Source organism: Nyctereutes procyonoides, unplaced genomic scaffold, assembly GCF_905146905.1.
Source record: "Nyctereutes procyonoides isolate TBG_1078 unplaced genomic scaffold, NYPRO_anot_genome, whole genome shotgun sequence".
NCBI lineage: Eukaryota > Metazoa > Chordata > Mammalia > Carnivora > Canidae > Nyctereutes > Nyctereutes procyonoides.
Genome location: NW_026575122.1, coordinates 8,292,506 through 8,310,544, shown reverse-complemented (window position 1 = coordinate 8,310,544; position 18,039 = coordinate 8,292,506). Strand labels below are relative to the sequence as shown.

The window sequence follows — 18,039 nt, the reverse complement described above, 5'->3', positions numbered from 1 at the left end:
AGGTGTAAAAACCGGTATAAAGAGGCCTATGCAGAGTATCAAATGAGTGGCAAGGTTCTTTCCTACACAGAGTGCAATACACTTCTTTGGTTTACAGTCCCCGCCTTCTTTGTACCATGGGAAGGACACAAGGAAGAATCAAGACTTGTTTGTTGATTTAGATTTAGAAGAGAAATGGAGTTGAATGGTCAAGATTTGCTCCAAAGTATTTGTCACGAGATCGTTTTTCTTCTGTAGAGGAGGTAGGTTTATGTTACAATTCCAGAGTTTTCTTTATTATTTCTTGGTGCCCCAAGTTCTTCAGTTTTCATTTCCCTTGTCATGTGATTTTTATTATTACAGCATTTGAGATTGGCGAATGTGCGTACTCACTGCTTGGTGAATAGAGGTAATGATTCCTCTCAGTTCTGTTTGCGTAGGGGTTGGGAGTGAGCCAGCTTCCTCTTGAATGTCTGTAAGGTTTCGCTGACAACTGTGGACACTCTGACTCTAACACTTGTTTTCCAAATTTTCCCACTGGCCACTGGGTTAGGTTTGTCTTTTTTCTCATTGGTCGATTTGACGGAATTTGGAAATATAGGATAGGCAAATTGTACATGTATACCACCGCCGTAGTTCTTCTCAAGAGTTTTCCAGAGCTGTGCTGCTCATATGGGTAGCCACCTGTGGCTAGTGGACACTTGAAATGTGGCTAGTCTGAATTGAGATGTTCTCGAAGTATAAAATTCACACTGGATTTCAAAGACTTGTGTGAAAAAAGAATGGAAAATAACTCATTAATTTTTATATTGATTACATGTTGAGATAAGATTGTGTATATGTTGGCTAAATAAAATAGTTAAAACTCACTTCATCTGTTTCTTTTTGCTCTTTTAAAATGTGGGTACTAGAGGGATCCTTGGCTGGCTCATTTGGTAGAGCATGTGACCATTGATCTCGGGGTTGTGAGTTTGAGCCCCACGTTGGATGTAGAGATTACTTAAAAAAAAAAAAACTTAAAAAATTTGGGCATTAGGAGATTTTAAATAATATATGGGGCTTGTGATATATTTCTGATCAACAGTGTTTCATTGTGCCCTTTGAATTTTCAGGGAATAATTTGAAAAGGACTATTAGGTGGTAGTACTTCTGAAGACCAAATTTTGGGAGCCAGTTGTATTTGTGATGCCAATGAAGTTGCTGATGTAACTGAATGTAGCTCCTGTCCGCAAAGGAGTATGTCATGAATACTAGAAATTCTCCCTGCTAAGAAACCCTCCCCCTTAAGACCCTTTTTCTTTTTGGAACCTCTCCTATAATAAAGTCAGTGTTTGCAACAGTTCTATTGGATGGAATATAACTGAATCCCTTTAAGAACTGATAGCAGGGTTGCCGTCAGATTGTGTTTTGGACTAATTAAATGCAGTCAGATTTTTAATTGTATAACTATTTTTCAAAGGAACATTTGAATCTATGTCACCTTGAGCTGTAGTATAAGAGTTTTGTTTTCCCTGGGAGAGTGACTATTTCCATAATTTAGGTGAACAGCTATTTTTGAGGCAGTCTTAGTAAATATGACAGAAAAGAGGTTTGTTCTAACTTAAGCACCATTTCCTAGGTGCCTTCTCTCTGCTCAGTGTTAACTGAGCTAAATAAGTGAAACATGAAAGAAAGTAAAATGTAGTGTGCAGTCCTCAAGAAGTTCATCATTAGGTGTTAGAAGTTCCTAACATTCTAGCATTCTGTATGTGATGAGATGAAGAGAGATTTATACTTCACAGTAGTGACAGAGCATTAAAATCTGGAGATTATTTATTACAAAAATGCAGATTCATGATTACTTTGGGTAAACACCACTTCCACATGTGTTCTTTTATGGGAATTGTGTACAGCCTGCATCTGTTCTTTATACCATGACCATGGCAGAGTATAAGGGACAGAGACTCATTCTAAGGTGTAGCCAATGGGAAAAGTTGAACCATGTTAAACAATGGTTGTTGAGAGATTCTGTGCTTTAAGAAACAAATAGAGAATTCCAGAAGCATTGTGTATAGGGTCCCATTATAGATGTTGAAACGTCTTCAGAAAAGGATCATTGTGGGAAATTTTTATGGGGTAGATGGCCCTTGGTTTTGGGTCCTGAAAAAATTTTGAGGATTTGACTTGGAGAATTAGGTAAAAGGTATTTTAGGAGGGGAACTAGGATGGTTGAAAGTACACAAGAGGTGGAAAAAGAATTTATCAGTGGAAGAAAGAATGCCTTATGTTATTTTGAAAGCTAATTATTTTGTAGATATAATTTTCTAGCTGTTAAATTAATTTGTTCTAGAGTGGATTACTCCCAAAGGACTTTGCAGTGAGTCTATTTTAGAGAGCTTAATTGCCTGGAACTTCCAGAGAATTGGCTATGTTTTGGGGTGGGGGGGGGTGGAGAGGTGACTTAACTTTCTTGGATAAAATTATTATTTGCCAGATGTCATTGTGGCCAAAGTTATTTATTTTGGCTTCATGTTGTATAAATACAATGCAGTCATCTATGAGTGTAGCAACTCAAATAGGACAGTGAGTACTTTTAGACACGTGCATACCAAAAAAACACATCACATTTGTTTAGAGCTGTACAGTTTTTCAGAGGGACTTTCACATACTCACATTTAAAGTTTTTAGCATCCTTCTAAGATAGGTGGAATAAGTATCACCATCACTCATTTATTTCCAGCTGGGGAAACTGAGGTTCAGAGAGGCTGAGTATCTTTCCTCAGAGTCATGTGGCTAGTGAATGATGGTCAGAACTAGATATAGTTCTTTCCTTCTAGTCCAGGGTTCTCTTTGCTAGTATGACATCCTCTCAGCAGAGACACTGCTGACGGTGACTGCTCATCTTGTTGCTGGCATCTCCTGAGTTCCTAGTACTCAGCCTTGTCATGAGGAACTGACTCAGAGAAATGAGAGTCTGCTGATTCAGAGCTGAATATCTTTTCCCAGCCTCTCATTTCTCAGCTTTCTCTTCTCATAAACTGATTTCTATCCACTCCCAAGCAACTTTTTTTATTTTTTTATTTTTTATTTTTTTTAGTATTTGTAGCTACTAGGATGGTAGCAGTGGAAATTGTGATGTAGGCTCTGTGTCTCTATAGACAGGTCAACAGGGAGGCACAAGTACTACATGCTCCAGATAAAACCTCTTCCCTTTCTCCAGCTTTCATATCCCCAGTGGTGAGTGAAGAGAGGGGCAAGACCCTCTCCTGCTCTTCCCAGGCCCACAACACTGCAGCCCAATTACACCATCGCCACATCTGCCTTGAGACTGTTAGCACACTAATACCATTTTTCTCTGTATCATCAGCATCCTGAACAGAGCCTGACACATCAAATATTTGAAAGGATAAATAAATGGAGTCCTAAGCCTTTAGATAGTATATATTGAAGGCAAGTTAATAAATTATTCTGCAAACCAATGAGCTGTCTTTATAAATTGTAGAAGAGTATCCTATGCTTTTGATTTTCTTTAATCCCATTTGATGTTTTATGTAATTACAGCACAGATTGATGAATAACTTGTAAAATTCCAGAATTATCCCAATGGCTGTAATAATTGTTACAATAATAATAGTTACTGTTTGTGTAATACCATTTACAGTAATTTGATTGAATTAATTTGTTCCTCTGTAAGATAGTTGTATCCTCACGTTATAAATGTCAAAAAAAATTACAAATGGTTAAAAATGGTTTTTTTAATGCTGTAAATATAAGGGAGAGAAAGTCCTTTTTACAATGAAACTCTTCTCCAGGAAGACTCAGAGACCTGTCTAGTGTGGGACATAGGGTAGCTTACCTGAATGGAACAAGGCTCATAAGAAGGTACAGAACTGGGGCGCCTGTATGGCCTAGTTGGTAGAGCATGCAACTCTTGATCCCCAGGTCATGAGTTTGGGCCCCATGTTGGGGGTAGATATTACTTACAAATTAAAATACAATCTTTAAAAAAAAAATGAAGGTGCAGAAAAATGAGAAGGGTTATTGCAGAGGGTCTTAATGCTCAGCCAGGGTTCCTGAATCTTTAGTTGTGGCTTGGGCATGTGGGCTGTGTCTCAGTACTGACAGCATTTTAGGACTTGGAGTTAGAGTAATCCAGGCTGATTCTGTTCCAGATCATCAGAAAAATTTCATTATGCTATAGCTTACCTCAACGGAAGGGATGGAGATAGCTGAGAGTTCTCTACTAGGTATTTTTTTCTAGTATGCTTCTCATGAATTATACAATTTGGTAATAATAGTGACAGTTTTGTTGGGGAAAGTGGGTACACTGAAAACTGGCAATAGCATAGAGTCATTTTTGGTCAAATAGGTAGAGTGAGGGATCCCTGGGTGGTTCAGTGGTTTAGCACCTGTCTTTTGCCCAGCGCATGATCCCAGAGAGCTGGGGTTGAGTCCCACATCCGGCTCCCTGCATGGAGCCTGCTTCTCCCTCTGCCTGTGTCTCTGACTCTCTCTCTCTCTGTCTCTCATGAATAAATAAATAAAATCTTAAAAAAAAATTGAGTGAGTGAGCCACTGTGTTGAATTGGAATTTCTGAATAGCTCTTTAAGGCAACTTTTTTATAAAAAATTGAATTCATGTTTAAGAATTATGGATACCATGTCCTCCCTCTTGCCAGGCAGCAGCAGAGGTGGTACAGAAGCTGGGGCAGTGAGGACAGCAGTCTCATGAGTGATTTTCAGAAAATAAAACAGGACCCCAGGGGCAGGCAGTGGTGCCCCCTCCAATGACACACCAAATTTCAAGACATTATATATAAGCTATCTCTGTGCCCTGGAGGGTGGGTAGCAGCATTCCGGGCCTGTTTTGAGCCCTGCCTTATTTATACACATCCTTCCTTCTGAAACTTCAAAAACAGCTTAACTGTCTAAAATGATAAAATAAGCGTGTGTGGGGGGGAGATCAACTAGTGCCGTAAGCACCTTATGAGGCCAGAACGCCCAGGCAGCCCTACACCATCTTGCCTCTTCAGCCCATTATTAGCTTAGACACATTGCACTACAGCACCCACTGCCACCACCACTGCTGCTGCCCCTTCTGCAGTCTGAATGGCTGGCCAGGCCATCCAAGTGTCCTGGGACTCCCAGTCTGCGGCCCCACCCACCCTCAGTTGTGGTCAGACTCCTTTTCTTTGTAACTGGGTGCCCTGCTCACATGCTTTGCAGAGAATCAGAGACCAGTGAATGATTTCAGAGATGAAATCCAGCTCCAGCTCAGTAGCTCAGTTTCCAACTTCTTAATCAGATTTGGACTGCTGATACTTATGCTAAGGTCCAAATGCTAGTGACAACCCAGCTGGACATCAGAGTTAAACTTTAAAAGTTGTGTAATGTTTTGTTGCTAATATGTTTCAAACTTTAGGAGATCTTAAAAGACATTGTGTGGTTATTAATTTCAGTGAAACGTGGGGATGAGTAAAAATCATGCATAGGGAAAAGGATTGTAGATTGAGGTCTGATAGTGACCCTTAAAAAGAACTGATGAAAGTTTTTAAGTTTTTACCTAAATTGCTGGTTATCTGGCTGATTCCAGAAAGGGTGAATCATTTTACTGAGACAAAAAGACAAGCAGTGCCCCTTCTTGTGGGTGGGGAGTTAACGCAGCAGAGCCTTCTAGCCTTGAATTAGCAGGCCTGGCCGCCTCTTTGTCATGTTTAGTTTAGATGTGAAATCGGTACAACCACAGTTTAATTGTAACTCTCATCCTCAGATCCACGGTTTCATTTATTAAGTTGAGAATCCCCTGGAGTCTCATCTTTCTTTTCCTTATCTATGTTGTAAGCATGCTAGTACTTGGTTAGATAGCCTTTGAATAGCACTTAAAAAAAAAAAAAGTATAACGTTGTGTAGCTTAAAAATCCTGTCATTGTTATGTATATTGTATTGCTACTAGGTTATAAAACTAAATCTCCAAATAAAAGGAAATTGGGGAGTTTTGTTTTTAGTTAGACACTGTAAAAGAGTATATAGCTGCAGCTATATACTTTTTGCTGGCTTATATAAATCTTAATGATAGCAATTATGTTGAAGGACAAATAGTGTGAGTAGAATTGCACTCTTGCAGGGTGAATGCTTTGCTTTTCCTTTCAGCTGTCTGAAATTGTTTTGACTCTGACAATTTCCTTACAATAAAGCCTGCAGAATTGTTATAGAATAAAGAAATCAAGTGTTCATTACTGACTTGGCAGCAAGAATTTTAAAAAGTAGCTCTTACCATTGTTTGTAAATAATACATATCCTAAAATTGGAAAGTAGAGAAAAATAAAAGGAAAGGCATTCTTAGTCTCGCCATTCAGACATTCTAATTTTTCTTCCTTGTTATTTTTTCTAGGTTTGGTTTTTTAAAAGCACACTTGTTATCAAAAGTACATGTACAATTTTGCATCCTGTTTTTTTAATCTAAGTTTGTAACATAATTTTTCTGTTTCAAATATTCCTTGAAAACATGCCATTCATTCATTCATTCATTCATTCATTCTGTCAGTTGCTTTTCTGTGTTGGGTAACATATGCTTTGTTTTTCAAAGTATGGGTATATAGGAGTAGAAAATAATCTGGGTTATAATTATGAGTACTACAAGGTCATCCTGAATTTTCATGTACCTTTTATCTAAATCTGAAAGCTAAATTGTCTCCAGGTAGTTCTTCACTTTAAGTCAAAGGAGTAATACTGGTTGACTTTGTTGTACATTTGAGCTAACTTTGTATGGATCAAAAAATCACTCTGCTTAGGAGTGTGTCCCTCAGTTGAAGTACTGAACTGGACAGGGTCAGTTCAGAGGAGGGCAAAGTAGGCATCCTGTGGGATGGCTGGTGTGCTTGGCTCCTGTACAGGGCTTGTTTACCAGAGAGCAGGGCAGGGTTCATGGCAAGGTGTCTGACAAGAGACTTAGTCACCCACAGTGCACATGACTGGGACCTTGTCCTCACAGAGGACTGCATTAGTAAGAATCCAAACATTGTAAGTGGTGTGGGTTTTGAGATGTAAGAGAAAGAATTTGAGTTAATTTGTCAGTCAATGATATTCAACTGCCTCCTCTCAAATCTCTTCCTGAATCAGTCCTCACATGGTCAGGTGCCGTTATGCACCTCCCGCCAGAATAGTGTGAGGATGAGTGGTGTGGCTCACTTGTGAGCCGGGATGCCTGGATTTACATCCTGGCTCTGCCTCTAACAAGCTACATACTTTGGACCAGTTCCTTAACCTTCCTGTGCTCCATTCTCTTCCTCTGTTAAAAGAAGAGATTAGAGCTACCAACTTCTGTGATCAAATGAAACATTGTTAGAACAATGCCTGGCATGTAGAATAAGCACTTTATAAACCTGGCTAGGTTATTATCTACCTGGTGTGACTAAGTTTGTACATTTTGCCAAATTTCCTGATTGCTGAGCTTGTCAGTGAAGTTTAGAGTGCATTATGGCAGGTGAATTATTTTCTGATTGCATACTTAAATAGTATTGTATAGATGGGCTGCTGCTTAGGTTTTGGGAGCTGTTCATGATCACATATCTGAAAACAACCAAATATTGACAGACTTGATGTTAATCCTGGATCTGTGTATCTGTTTCCAAAGCCCATTCCCCCAAAGCATACTGCTTCAGGAAAACTATCTTATCCCCTTGCCTTAATCCATTTGTGCTAGCCTAGCATGAGTGCCTTTTATTGAAAAAAATAATTTGGGGGTACCTGGGTGGCTGAGTCAGTTAAGCATCTGCCTTTAGCTCAGGTCATGATCTCCGGGTCCTGGGATCAGCACCACTTCTGCTTCCCTGCTCTGCAGGTAGTCTGCTTCTTCCTTTCCTCTGCTCCTTCCTCCCACTTGTGTGTCTGCATGGGCTCTCTCTCTCTCTCTCTCAAAAATTTTTTTTAAATCTCTCAAGTAAATTAAAAAAATCAAATTGAACTTTAATATACAGATGAAAAAATATACATATTCTGCTTGCTACATATTCACAGCACCAGCACTCAGATAAGAAACAATACTTTTTTTAAAAGATTTTATTTATTTATTCATGAGATACACAGAGGGGGAGAGAGGCAGAGACACGGGCAGAGGGAGAAGCAGGCTCCATGTGGGGAGCCCGATGCAGGACTCTATCCCAGGACTCCGGGACCATGTCCTGGGCCGAAGGCAGGCGCCAAACCACTGAGCCACCCAGGGATTCCCGAAACAATTTTTTTTTAAAAGAGAGACACAGAGAGGCAGAGATATAGGCAGAGGGAGAAGCAGGCTCCATATGGGGAGCCTGATGTGTGGGACTCAATCCCAGGACCTTGAGATCACCACCAAAGGCAGGTAGATGCTCAACCAACTACCTAGGTGCCCAAGAAACAATAATTTGCCAGCATCTCATAACCTTTTTTGTCTGCTTCTGGGGATCATGCTTTGAAAACTACTGGTAAAAAGGCTTGTGATCAGTTGTTCGTGGATGTGGAAAAGGTTTTATGGAAGAGAGTGAGTTATTCTGATAAAAGGAGGGTCAGTTGTAGTAGCTGTTGTTCAGGAAGGTCCCCCCATTTATTGTTCCCTTTTTCTCATTAAGGTAATGTGAATAGGCAGAGAAAGATTTTTTTTAAGATTTTATTTATTTATTTTGGAGATCGAGAGCAAGAGAGCACGTGTGCAGGTGGCGGTGGGTGGGGAGAAAAACAAGCAGACTCTGCGCTGAGCACAGAGTCTGATGTAAGACTCCATCCCACGACCCTAAGATCGTGACCTGAGCAGAAATCAAGAGTTAGATACTTAACTGAATGAGCCACCCAGGCAGGCATCCAGAGAACGATTCTTCATAGAAAGTTACATTAGATAGGAATAATTAGGCTGGACTTTTTGGAAACTATGTTATGTTAGGCCTTCATTTTTTCTCTGTTTAAACCCATCTCTCTCAGTTGTGGCTTTTAAGTTAATTTTTCATTACATACTATTTTTATTTTATTTTGATCACTATTTTTATCACCTGAAGAGTGTGAAGTCAAGGGGATGCAGAAATGCATGATTGCTTACCTTGAAACCTTCCTAACTTTAATTATCCCATCTCTAAATTAGGCATGGGAATGGATTTTTCCTCAGATACTAAATCTTGGATTTCAGTGGGTCCCCGGAACACCGCATTGGAAGGAGTTGCAGAGGAGTCTGTGTACAACAGGAAATAGTGTTCTGGTTGATTAGAGATTTTGGCCAATGGCAAAAAATGGGGTTGGACTAGTATTTTCAGTAACAAGTATTTGCTGTGTGATCCGAATGATACTTACACCATTTCTGGATTCATAAATGTAGCATTCTTTTCTAGGACCACTTAGTACCAGCTATGAGATTGGAAACAATACACATAAAGGTTAAAAAGTTGAACCAGGGACACCTGGCTGACTCTGTCAGAGCACATGACTTTTTTTTTTTTTAAGATTTTATTTATGAGAGATACAGGGAAAGAGAGGCAGAGACATAAGCAGAGGGAGAAGCAGGCTCCCTCATGGTGGAGCCCCATGTGGGACTTGATCCCAGGACCCTGGGATCATGACCTGAGCCAGACAGATGCTCAGCCACTGAGCCACCCAGGCATCCCTCGTGACTCTTGATCTCAGGGTTGTACATCTGAGCCCCATGTTGGGAGGGCGGGAAGGGTTTACTTAAAAAAAAAAAGAAAAGTTGAACCAGTAGTCTTCCTTCCTTACATCTGTCATGTGACTTCACCATACTTCCACACTTCCCTAATCTTCCCCTCTAACATCTGCTATAGTTCATGTGTATTGTGAAAGTATCTCTGGTGACAGCAACAGTTCAAGTCAATGTATTGAATTGGAGGTAGAATGCGGGAATTCAGGCAGTGACTTCAGATACTTTCTTAAATGTGTGAAGGAAATAGAGAACTTTACCATGAGTAGCATTACAAAGGATGATGATAAATTTTGTATGTATGTTGTGTAGTATTTAAATATCAGGATGTCCAGCGTGATAATGAGTCATATAGTATGGGTACCTAGATGAGTATGATTCCATTTCAGGAAACAGAAGATTGAGAGAAAAGAAAGATCAAATTGAGGTATAGAACAGAATTTGGGGCACCAAAGATCAAAAGGTATCTTTCTCTTAGCTACTGTATGAGCTACTCTGATTGTTGTTGAAAAATGACCTCTGTGCTTTGGAGCCAAAATATAACATGAAGACAAAGTTTGGGATAAAGAGGAACAATAGTTTTATTGCTTTTGCTGGGCAAACGAGGCTGCAGGAGGCTATGGCCTTCAAAAATTGCAAGCCCTCCCCGAGGAAGGGGTAAGGGGGTTTTATAGGGAGATAGAGGATCTAGCTGGTTTGGGCAGGGACTATGTCTCTGCTACTAGCCTTCTCGATCATGTCTTTAGAGTGGTTCTGGGTTCCTGAAACAAAAGCCTCAAAGAAGGGAGGAGGGGAGGTTTGCAGAAGAGAAGGAAAAGGTAACTTTAAAAACAGCTTTGCTGAAGCATTAGTGCAGCCGTTTTGATTTTTGTTCAACTTTATGCTCTAAAGTGGTTTCAGAACTTCTCAGAAGAATGGTTATGTTGATATAACTATTACTTGTTTTTTCCATTTACTGAAGAAGTTTTAAAACTCCCATTTAAACATAAAAGGAAATCTGGAGTCATACAGAGGCATCTAAGTACAGTGGTTGTGGTTTTGATATACATCTCTATTACATTTTATCAGATTTTTGAGCTGTGGAATTAAAGGTTATTAAGGGGAGGGACAGAGGAAATGGCTCTTTCACTTTTTAAAAGCTTTTTTTTTTTTTAAGATTTTATTTATTCACAAGAGAGAGAGAGGCAGAGACATAGGCAGAGGGAGAAGCAGTCTCCTTGCAGGCAGCCCGATGTGGGACTTGATCCCGGGACTCCAGGATCACTCCCTGAGCTAAAGGCAGACGTTAACCACTGAGCCACCCAGGCATCCCCACTTTTTAAAAGTTTTAAATTTCTTTCTGTTACGATACTGCATGAGTCGCATTGATTGGAGTGAACACAAAATGTTAAAGCTTCTAAAGGAACTTTTGCCATCATAAATGAGAGAAAGATGGTGTGTGTGTGTGTGTTTAAGCACAATCACCCTCTTGTTCAGAAAATATGCATTAGACTGTTAAAGGAGAACACTGCTCGTTGTAGATAGATTCATATCATTGGGTTAATACCACTGAATGTTTACATTGAAACTATCAAAAAGGGGATCCCTGGGTGGAGCAGCGGTTTGGTGCCTGCCTTTGGCCCAGGGTGCGATCCTGGAGACCCGGGATCGAATCCCACGTCGGGCTCCCAGTGCACGGAGCCTGCTTCTCCCTCTGCCTATGTCTCTGCCTCTCTCTCTCTCTCTCTCTCTCTCTCTCTGTGTGTGTGACTATCATAAATAAATAAAAATTAAAAAAAAGAAACTATCAAAAAACATCTACCGAGTGTAAGACCTGTGTGAGGTACAAAGATGAATGTGAAACCCAGTTTTTATACTCAGAATTTATGATCTAGTTAGGATCATAAGGTACATACACTATATTGCAAAGCAGTTATGTGTTAAATGTTAAAAGTGTGGTTTAAAAAAATTACAGAGGGGGATGCCTGGGTGGCTCAGTTGTTAAGCACACGACTCTTGATTTCAGCACAGGTCATGATCTCAGGGTCCTGGGATTGAGCCCCTGCATCAGGCTCCATGCTCAATGGGGAGTCTACTTGAGGGTTCTCTCTCTTCTCCCTCTGCCCCTCACCCCCACCAGCTACTCACATGCACTCTGTCTCCCTCTCTTTTTCTAAAATAAATCTTTAAACAAAAATTACAGAAGAATTCAAGGGAGAAAAAGATCTTCTAGCCTAGGAAGTCATCATGGGGAAAATGAAATTTTTACCAAGGAAGTGTTTCTCAAATGTGTAGTTCCCAGACAAGCAGCAACAGCATCCTCAGAACTTGTTAGAAATGGACATTCTCAGACTCCACCTCGGAACTGCTGAATCAGAAACCCTGGGGGCAGGCTCAGCAATCTGTGTTTATAAGCATACTGAGTTTGAGCACCACTTAGCCTAGGTGGATAAAAGGTATGCTGACTCAATTTAGGGAGAAACAGTGACTGGTGTGTAGTGTTTAGTTAAAGATGGCTGGCTGAATCAAAGAAACATACAGAAGGTGTTTAGCTTCTATTTAAGGGAATTCCTTCCCAATGCAGTTTGATTCTTATTTCATCCAATTATCCTTTGTAACTATGTTGTCATTTCATCTCTTATTATTCTGATCATTTAAAATGTTTGCTTCATTTTTTATATTTAATAGTTAGCCATGAAGCTGTTCAATCATCCTGATATCTTATATTTTCTAAAGGCTTCAAATACTACTATAAATGCAAATGTTATGATAATATAGGTTAAATAATTATTTAGAATACATATTTAAAAAGAGAGTTTCGTGGGTGTCGAGGTGGCTTAGTCCACTAAGTGTCCAACTCCTTGATTTAGGCTCAAGTCATGATTTCAGGGTTGTAAGATGAAGCTCTGCGTCTGGCTCCACACTGGGCATGGAGCCTGCTTAAGATCCTCTCTCTCTCACTCTCCCTGTGCCTATCTCAAAGTTAGGGGAAAAAAAGAGGATTTCATGTCCTTTCATTAGATCCTAGATAAATATCTGTTAGTATTACATTTTTAAAACTTCGTTCTTTTTTTACATATAAAAAATGGGATATGTTCCCCCAGCACTTGTACATACTTTATAAAATTCAGTTGTTTTGGCATTTTTAGGTGCCAGACATCAACAGTGAACATGTTAAAAAATAAAATTCAGCTGAGTAAATTTGAAGATCTAATTGGCTTTATTAAATGACTCATGAATCAAGCAATATCCCACCTAGCAAACAGAGGGATGTTCCAAGGAGTTGTTCAAAATGGAAGGTTTTTATAGGAAGAAGGGGGGAGAAAGAAAGGTATAAGCAAAAGAAAACAAAAGAAGGTCAGGGGTCTTACTATACAGATTACCTTAGCTTCCTTTGTAGGGGTTGGTGGATGGGACCGTGTGCTAGATTTCCTCATTGGTGCTTATTTGAAAATTCCTGATTTGACAGGTTAAAACAGAATGCTAGGGGAGGTTAAAACTGCAGTGAAGTTAGTTATTAAGCTCTGGTTTGATGACTTGGTGTGGCTGGAGTAACACCATTTGGGGCCTGCAGTTTTCTTTCTGACAAACTATACTTTCGTTTCTCCTGTGATTTTAGAGGAGGTAAAAATGTGGGTGAATTGGAGACACTGATTTGGAGCCTTACTTGGGCCACTTAGGAAGTGAGTGTGATAATGGTGAAAGGAGGCTTTCCTTTAAGCCTTTGCTCATCCAGCTGCCCTGTGCCTAAAGTGGAAGAGTTATAGTGCTTGCATAAGTGAGCTTCTGAGTCTCTGTTTAAAAAGAGAAAGTGATGTTAAAGACAGTTCAGGGGAAAAAGAAGAACCCATGATCACATGGTGGCCACATAGTTAATCTTTAAGGTCAAAATGTGTTCCCCTTTCTGGAAAAATGAATTCATTTTCTCCTAATCTGGTTTTATCTTGGCACTATCAGTTTATCACGTGCACAGAGAAATCTGGTCATTGTTGTAGGTGTGTTGCAATCTTTATTTCTCAAGGGAGGATGTATTTAAGATCTTTTTTGGGTTTGTTATAAAGGAACTTTAGGGTCACACAGATAATGATGTCTTAATGTAATTGAAGCCTCTGCCCCAATATCATTAGATTTTTCTCAACACTTGTGGGGTAAAATAATTGGCTGCCATTATAAAGACACATTTAAAACCTCTTGATGCTAGAGACCCAGCCAAAGGTTCATCAGATTTTAAGGATCTATTAATATTTTCTTCAGCCAAATTCAAGGATGAGGGAAAAAAAAAGAGTTAAGACAATCCTTTATAGTTTTCAAGATCTGACCTGTATTTTAAGGACCTATGCTTTTTATTTCTTCTTACTTTTTCCATGAACTCATAATACTGTAGAAAAATCGTATTGATCCTATAGCATTATTTCATTTTACAGATGAAGTATGTTAATGTCAGAATTCAAAAGTGAACTTCTGTCCTTACATTCTGGCGGTTCAGGGTTTTCTTGGCCTGAATATACCCAGGAATCGGGAATTTAGTGTAAGAGTTATGTCAGAGGGTTTATGGCTTCTCGTTTATTATTATTTTTCTTATGTATGTGTATATATAATTTTTCTTAAGTATATAAGTGTGTCTATTTGGTATTAAAGCAACGATGTGTCCCTACTCTCCCTCCCCAACTCCTGTGTATTAAGCCCTACCTTTGTTGTGTGTAACTATCTCCCTCACTTGCTATGGGTAGGGTTTTGCAAGGTTGCAGAGTAAGACCAGTCAGCTGACACTTGCTCACATGAGAGCCATTAAAGAGGGTGGTGTGGCCAATGTCAGAACAACCTTGCAGCTGAAGGCAAGTCACTGCATTTGCCCAGAGCCATATGAATACGTCTTGTGACCAATTAATTGACTACTACATAATCTCCAACAGGGGAGCACAGATGGAATGAGTCAGACCAAGCTGCTCAACCTGTGGAGTGTTTTGTCTTTTGCAGACCGGAGTACAAGCTTAGGAACAAAAGTAGGAAGTGGGATTTGGATGTGTCTGTTTATAATGGTCCTGCTGAGAGCATATTTTATAACTGGATGGATACATCTGACTTCCTAATACTTTGGCAGGCTTAATTTACATAACACATGAATGTTCCTCCCCCCCCCCTCTATTTTTAATTTTGAAAGAGGAAACTAGTAGCTACTGCCAAGTAGCTCGCCTCACCTACTGTATAGGGAGTACCGTGATTACTTAGGATGGCTGGTCAGTTTGGAATATCCCTCAGACAACAAAGAATCTTCAGCATTTGTGTCCCGAGTCCATGTTGGTAGTCAGGATAAACCCGAAGAAAGTTCAACCACCTAGGAGATGTGTGGTGGCACAGCGAAGACTGCAAATCGGCCAGGGGGCTGGCAGGAGTCAGCCAGATGTGTGTGTCACGCCGGTTCTGGTGCTGGGAGGACTATCAAGACACCTTTATGCACAAAGACTCGAAAACGTGCCAGGGTAGGAAGGGGTACTACTGATCGCTTGGAACTCAGCCACAGGTTTGAAACTTTTATTTAAAGTCTCAGAGAAATTTTGCTTTAAATCACTGTGTACCAAACAGATGAAATTATATTGATCTGAAAGTTGTTTTTCAAGAGTACTTTTAGTAGGTCATGGGGTGGTTGGTGGGTGTGTAGAAACAAGTCCTTTCCTGTATAGAAAAGGTGTAGGCATGGTTGTTATTATCATTTTTTACTGTTTCAATTCTACTACCCATCTGCTTTCTTAACTTTTCATTACTTTTATTGGAGCCAGTTTGCAAGGAATGGTTACATCCTTGTCCTATGTTGAAGTTTGAACAATATGTATCATTCACAGAGATGATCAGGGGGAAAAAGGGTTGCAGTCTTGAAGTACCTCTGCAGTTGGTAGATGGGGCATAGGGCTGAAAGTTCTCACTTCTTAGTTTGAATGGTAGGTGGAAGCAGGGTGGTGGGAGAGAGTCCAGTCTCCTGGAAAATTATTTTCATGAGAAGGATGGTATTATGCTTAACTAATTTTAATAATGGAGCTTACAAAAAAAATGATGGAGCTTACATGAAGAGACTAATACTACATTTACTGTATTCCTTAAGGGTGATTATGTCATCCATTTGGAAGAATTTATTAATTTAATTAGTAATTCTTAATTGAAACATATTTGTGAAGAATTTTATTACATGTCAAGGAAAAGGAAAAATCCTTTGAAAATTGCATTTCATTCCAAAATCTGTTGTAGATAGGTAGCAGAGTCAAATTAAGCTTGATTCTCATGATCAGTGTAAAAGTAAGTTTCTGAATTCACTTGTTATTTTTTTCCTTATACAGGTTTTCTTAAAATTAACGTCAAACTTTATCAGTACATTTCTTGGTTCACTAAAAATCAGAATATACTTCCTGTCATATAAAAGTCATTGTCTTTCTTTAGTAGAAACTTAACAAAATGGTATATAGCCTACTCCAGTATAAGAGCCCAGCTGATTGAAGAGTAGGGAGAAGTATGGAAGTAATTTTTTAGGTGCTGGGTCACATGCTGTCCATTTAATTAAAGATATATTTATAGAGGAAGTGGCAATGAATGATGTACATTAGAAAAATACATTTGAGTATTCAGATAAGAATTTCACTTTTAGGGGATCCCCGGGTGGCTCAGGGGTTTATTAGCGCCTGCCTTTGGCCCAGGGCGTGATCCTGGAGTCCCAGGATCAAGTCCCACATCGGGCTCCCTGTGTGGAGCCTGCTTATCCCCCTGCCTGTGTCTTTGCCCCCACCTCCCACCCCCCGTGTCTCTCATGAATAAATAAATAAAATCTTAAAAAAAAAAGAATTTCACTTTTATATTATCTGTTTCTTATCGAAAAAGGACAGCTAAGTGATAGGAAAGAGTAATGGATTGGCACCCAGTTGATCTGGATCCTAATCCTGATCCCTGGCTCTGCTGCCCAAGGGCCTTGTCACCATGTGGGAGTCTTGAGGCTTTTCTGGTCTCACTTTAGGCCATGAAGTTGGGTCAGATTATTGGGGGGGGGGATCCTTTCCTCCTCTGAAATTCTAAGATGTAGCATCCTGACCTTTTGTAGTCTCTATTTGTGTTATTCATACATTTCTAGATTCCCCAAATAGATATTTGGGATGAGCGGACAGTATCAGCATAAGAAAACATGTGCAGGACCACACAACTTTTTTTTTAAACTTGAAAATATTTTGGTATGACCGTCTGTTTATCACTTTCAGTGAACTTGATATTCTTTAGTGGATTATAATCATTTTTATTGAACAACACTTTAACAAAAAATTTTCATATCCGCTATTGCCTTTTCTTATTTTAACTTCCTTTAGATTTACTTCTTTGGTGCTGAGTTTTTTTGTCTTTTTTTTAAGAATTCTGTAGAGTGAGGACATATATTTGTCAATGAATTGGAATTCATCTCTAGTCAGAACCAGTTGTCATGGCAGATCTCATCCACTTTCTCTTCCCCTTCCTACGATCTTGAAAACGTATTCGTTATTTGCAGTGTTGTGCTTGGTTTCCTGAATTTCTTTAGGACTTGGACCAGTCTCGGGGGTAGAGTGAATTATTGACAGGGGCTTACCCTGTAAGATTAGGTTCCAAAGTGTTCACTAGTCATCTAAATGAGGTAGCAGTCAGTTAAGTATGACTTTTTGCTCTTGTGTATCTTAAATCAATAATTTTAGGTGGTTCTAGCTAAAGACCACACTGATAAATAGGGTTTTTATTTTCTCCCCCCCACATCTTTCATCATGATTTTCTGGTTACTCTAAAGGTGAAAAGAAAGATTCCGCGAATATGGAGGAGTCATTTTAGATACCTAACAGCAGCCCACAGTGTAAAACTGACACAGTTCACTGCAGAAACATTTTAATCTTTCCTATTATGGTTCATGTGGAATGAAATATTTCAGGATAGAATTCTGTCCTTCTTGACTTCACTTCTGTTCTCCTTAATAATGACAGATATTGGAGTTTCATTTATTATATTGCAAAATTCCAGAATCAACAAATCTAGTAACTGATAGGATGCTGGGTATATAGTATAGTCTTCCATAATTGTGTCCTTCTTTCTTAAGATACCAACCATAGCAAAGCTGTCAGTGACTTGATTTTTCTCACTTTACCAACAAATTAGTTAACCATAGGGGCTCTTTATATAAGAAATCTGGGATTATTTGCCAAGCTTACCGGCGAATCATTGTTTCTCTGATGGCAAGAGAAAATTTTACATAACCTTGTCTTAAAAAAGTATACACTCCCCACATAGAAGAGGAACTGAAACAAAGCACTTCAGAGTCAATGGTGCTTTAATTTTTATATTTTGGAATTTGGATTCACCAGAGACTCTTTGTACTGCCTTAGAAATCGCCAGGACAGGAAGGGCTGAAGAATTGATGAGTGTTATATATCTGACTT

At 39.4% G+C, this 18,039-nt stretch overlaps 1 protein-coding gene across 5 annotated transcripts in view; it reads left to right on the top strand.

The window, feature by feature from the left end:
• Positions 1-18,039, top strand: part of FNIP2 (folliculin interacting protein 2) — a 132,126-nt gene that overhangs the window by 23,985 nt on the left and 90,102 nt on the right. For 2 of the 5 annotated variants that reach the window (XM_055336331.1, XM_055336329.1), the window contains exon 1: positions 14,877-15,131. The exons of the other annotated variants lie outside the window; for them this stretch is intronic. In XM_055336331.1, coding sequence (XP_055192306.1) covers positions 14,953-15,131 — 179 coding nt within the window. In that variant the 5' untranslated portion in view covers positions 14,877-14,952. Of the gene's footprint in view, positions 1-14,876; positions 15,132-18,039 lie in introns of those variants that run through there. 5 annotated transcript variants of the gene reach the window in all.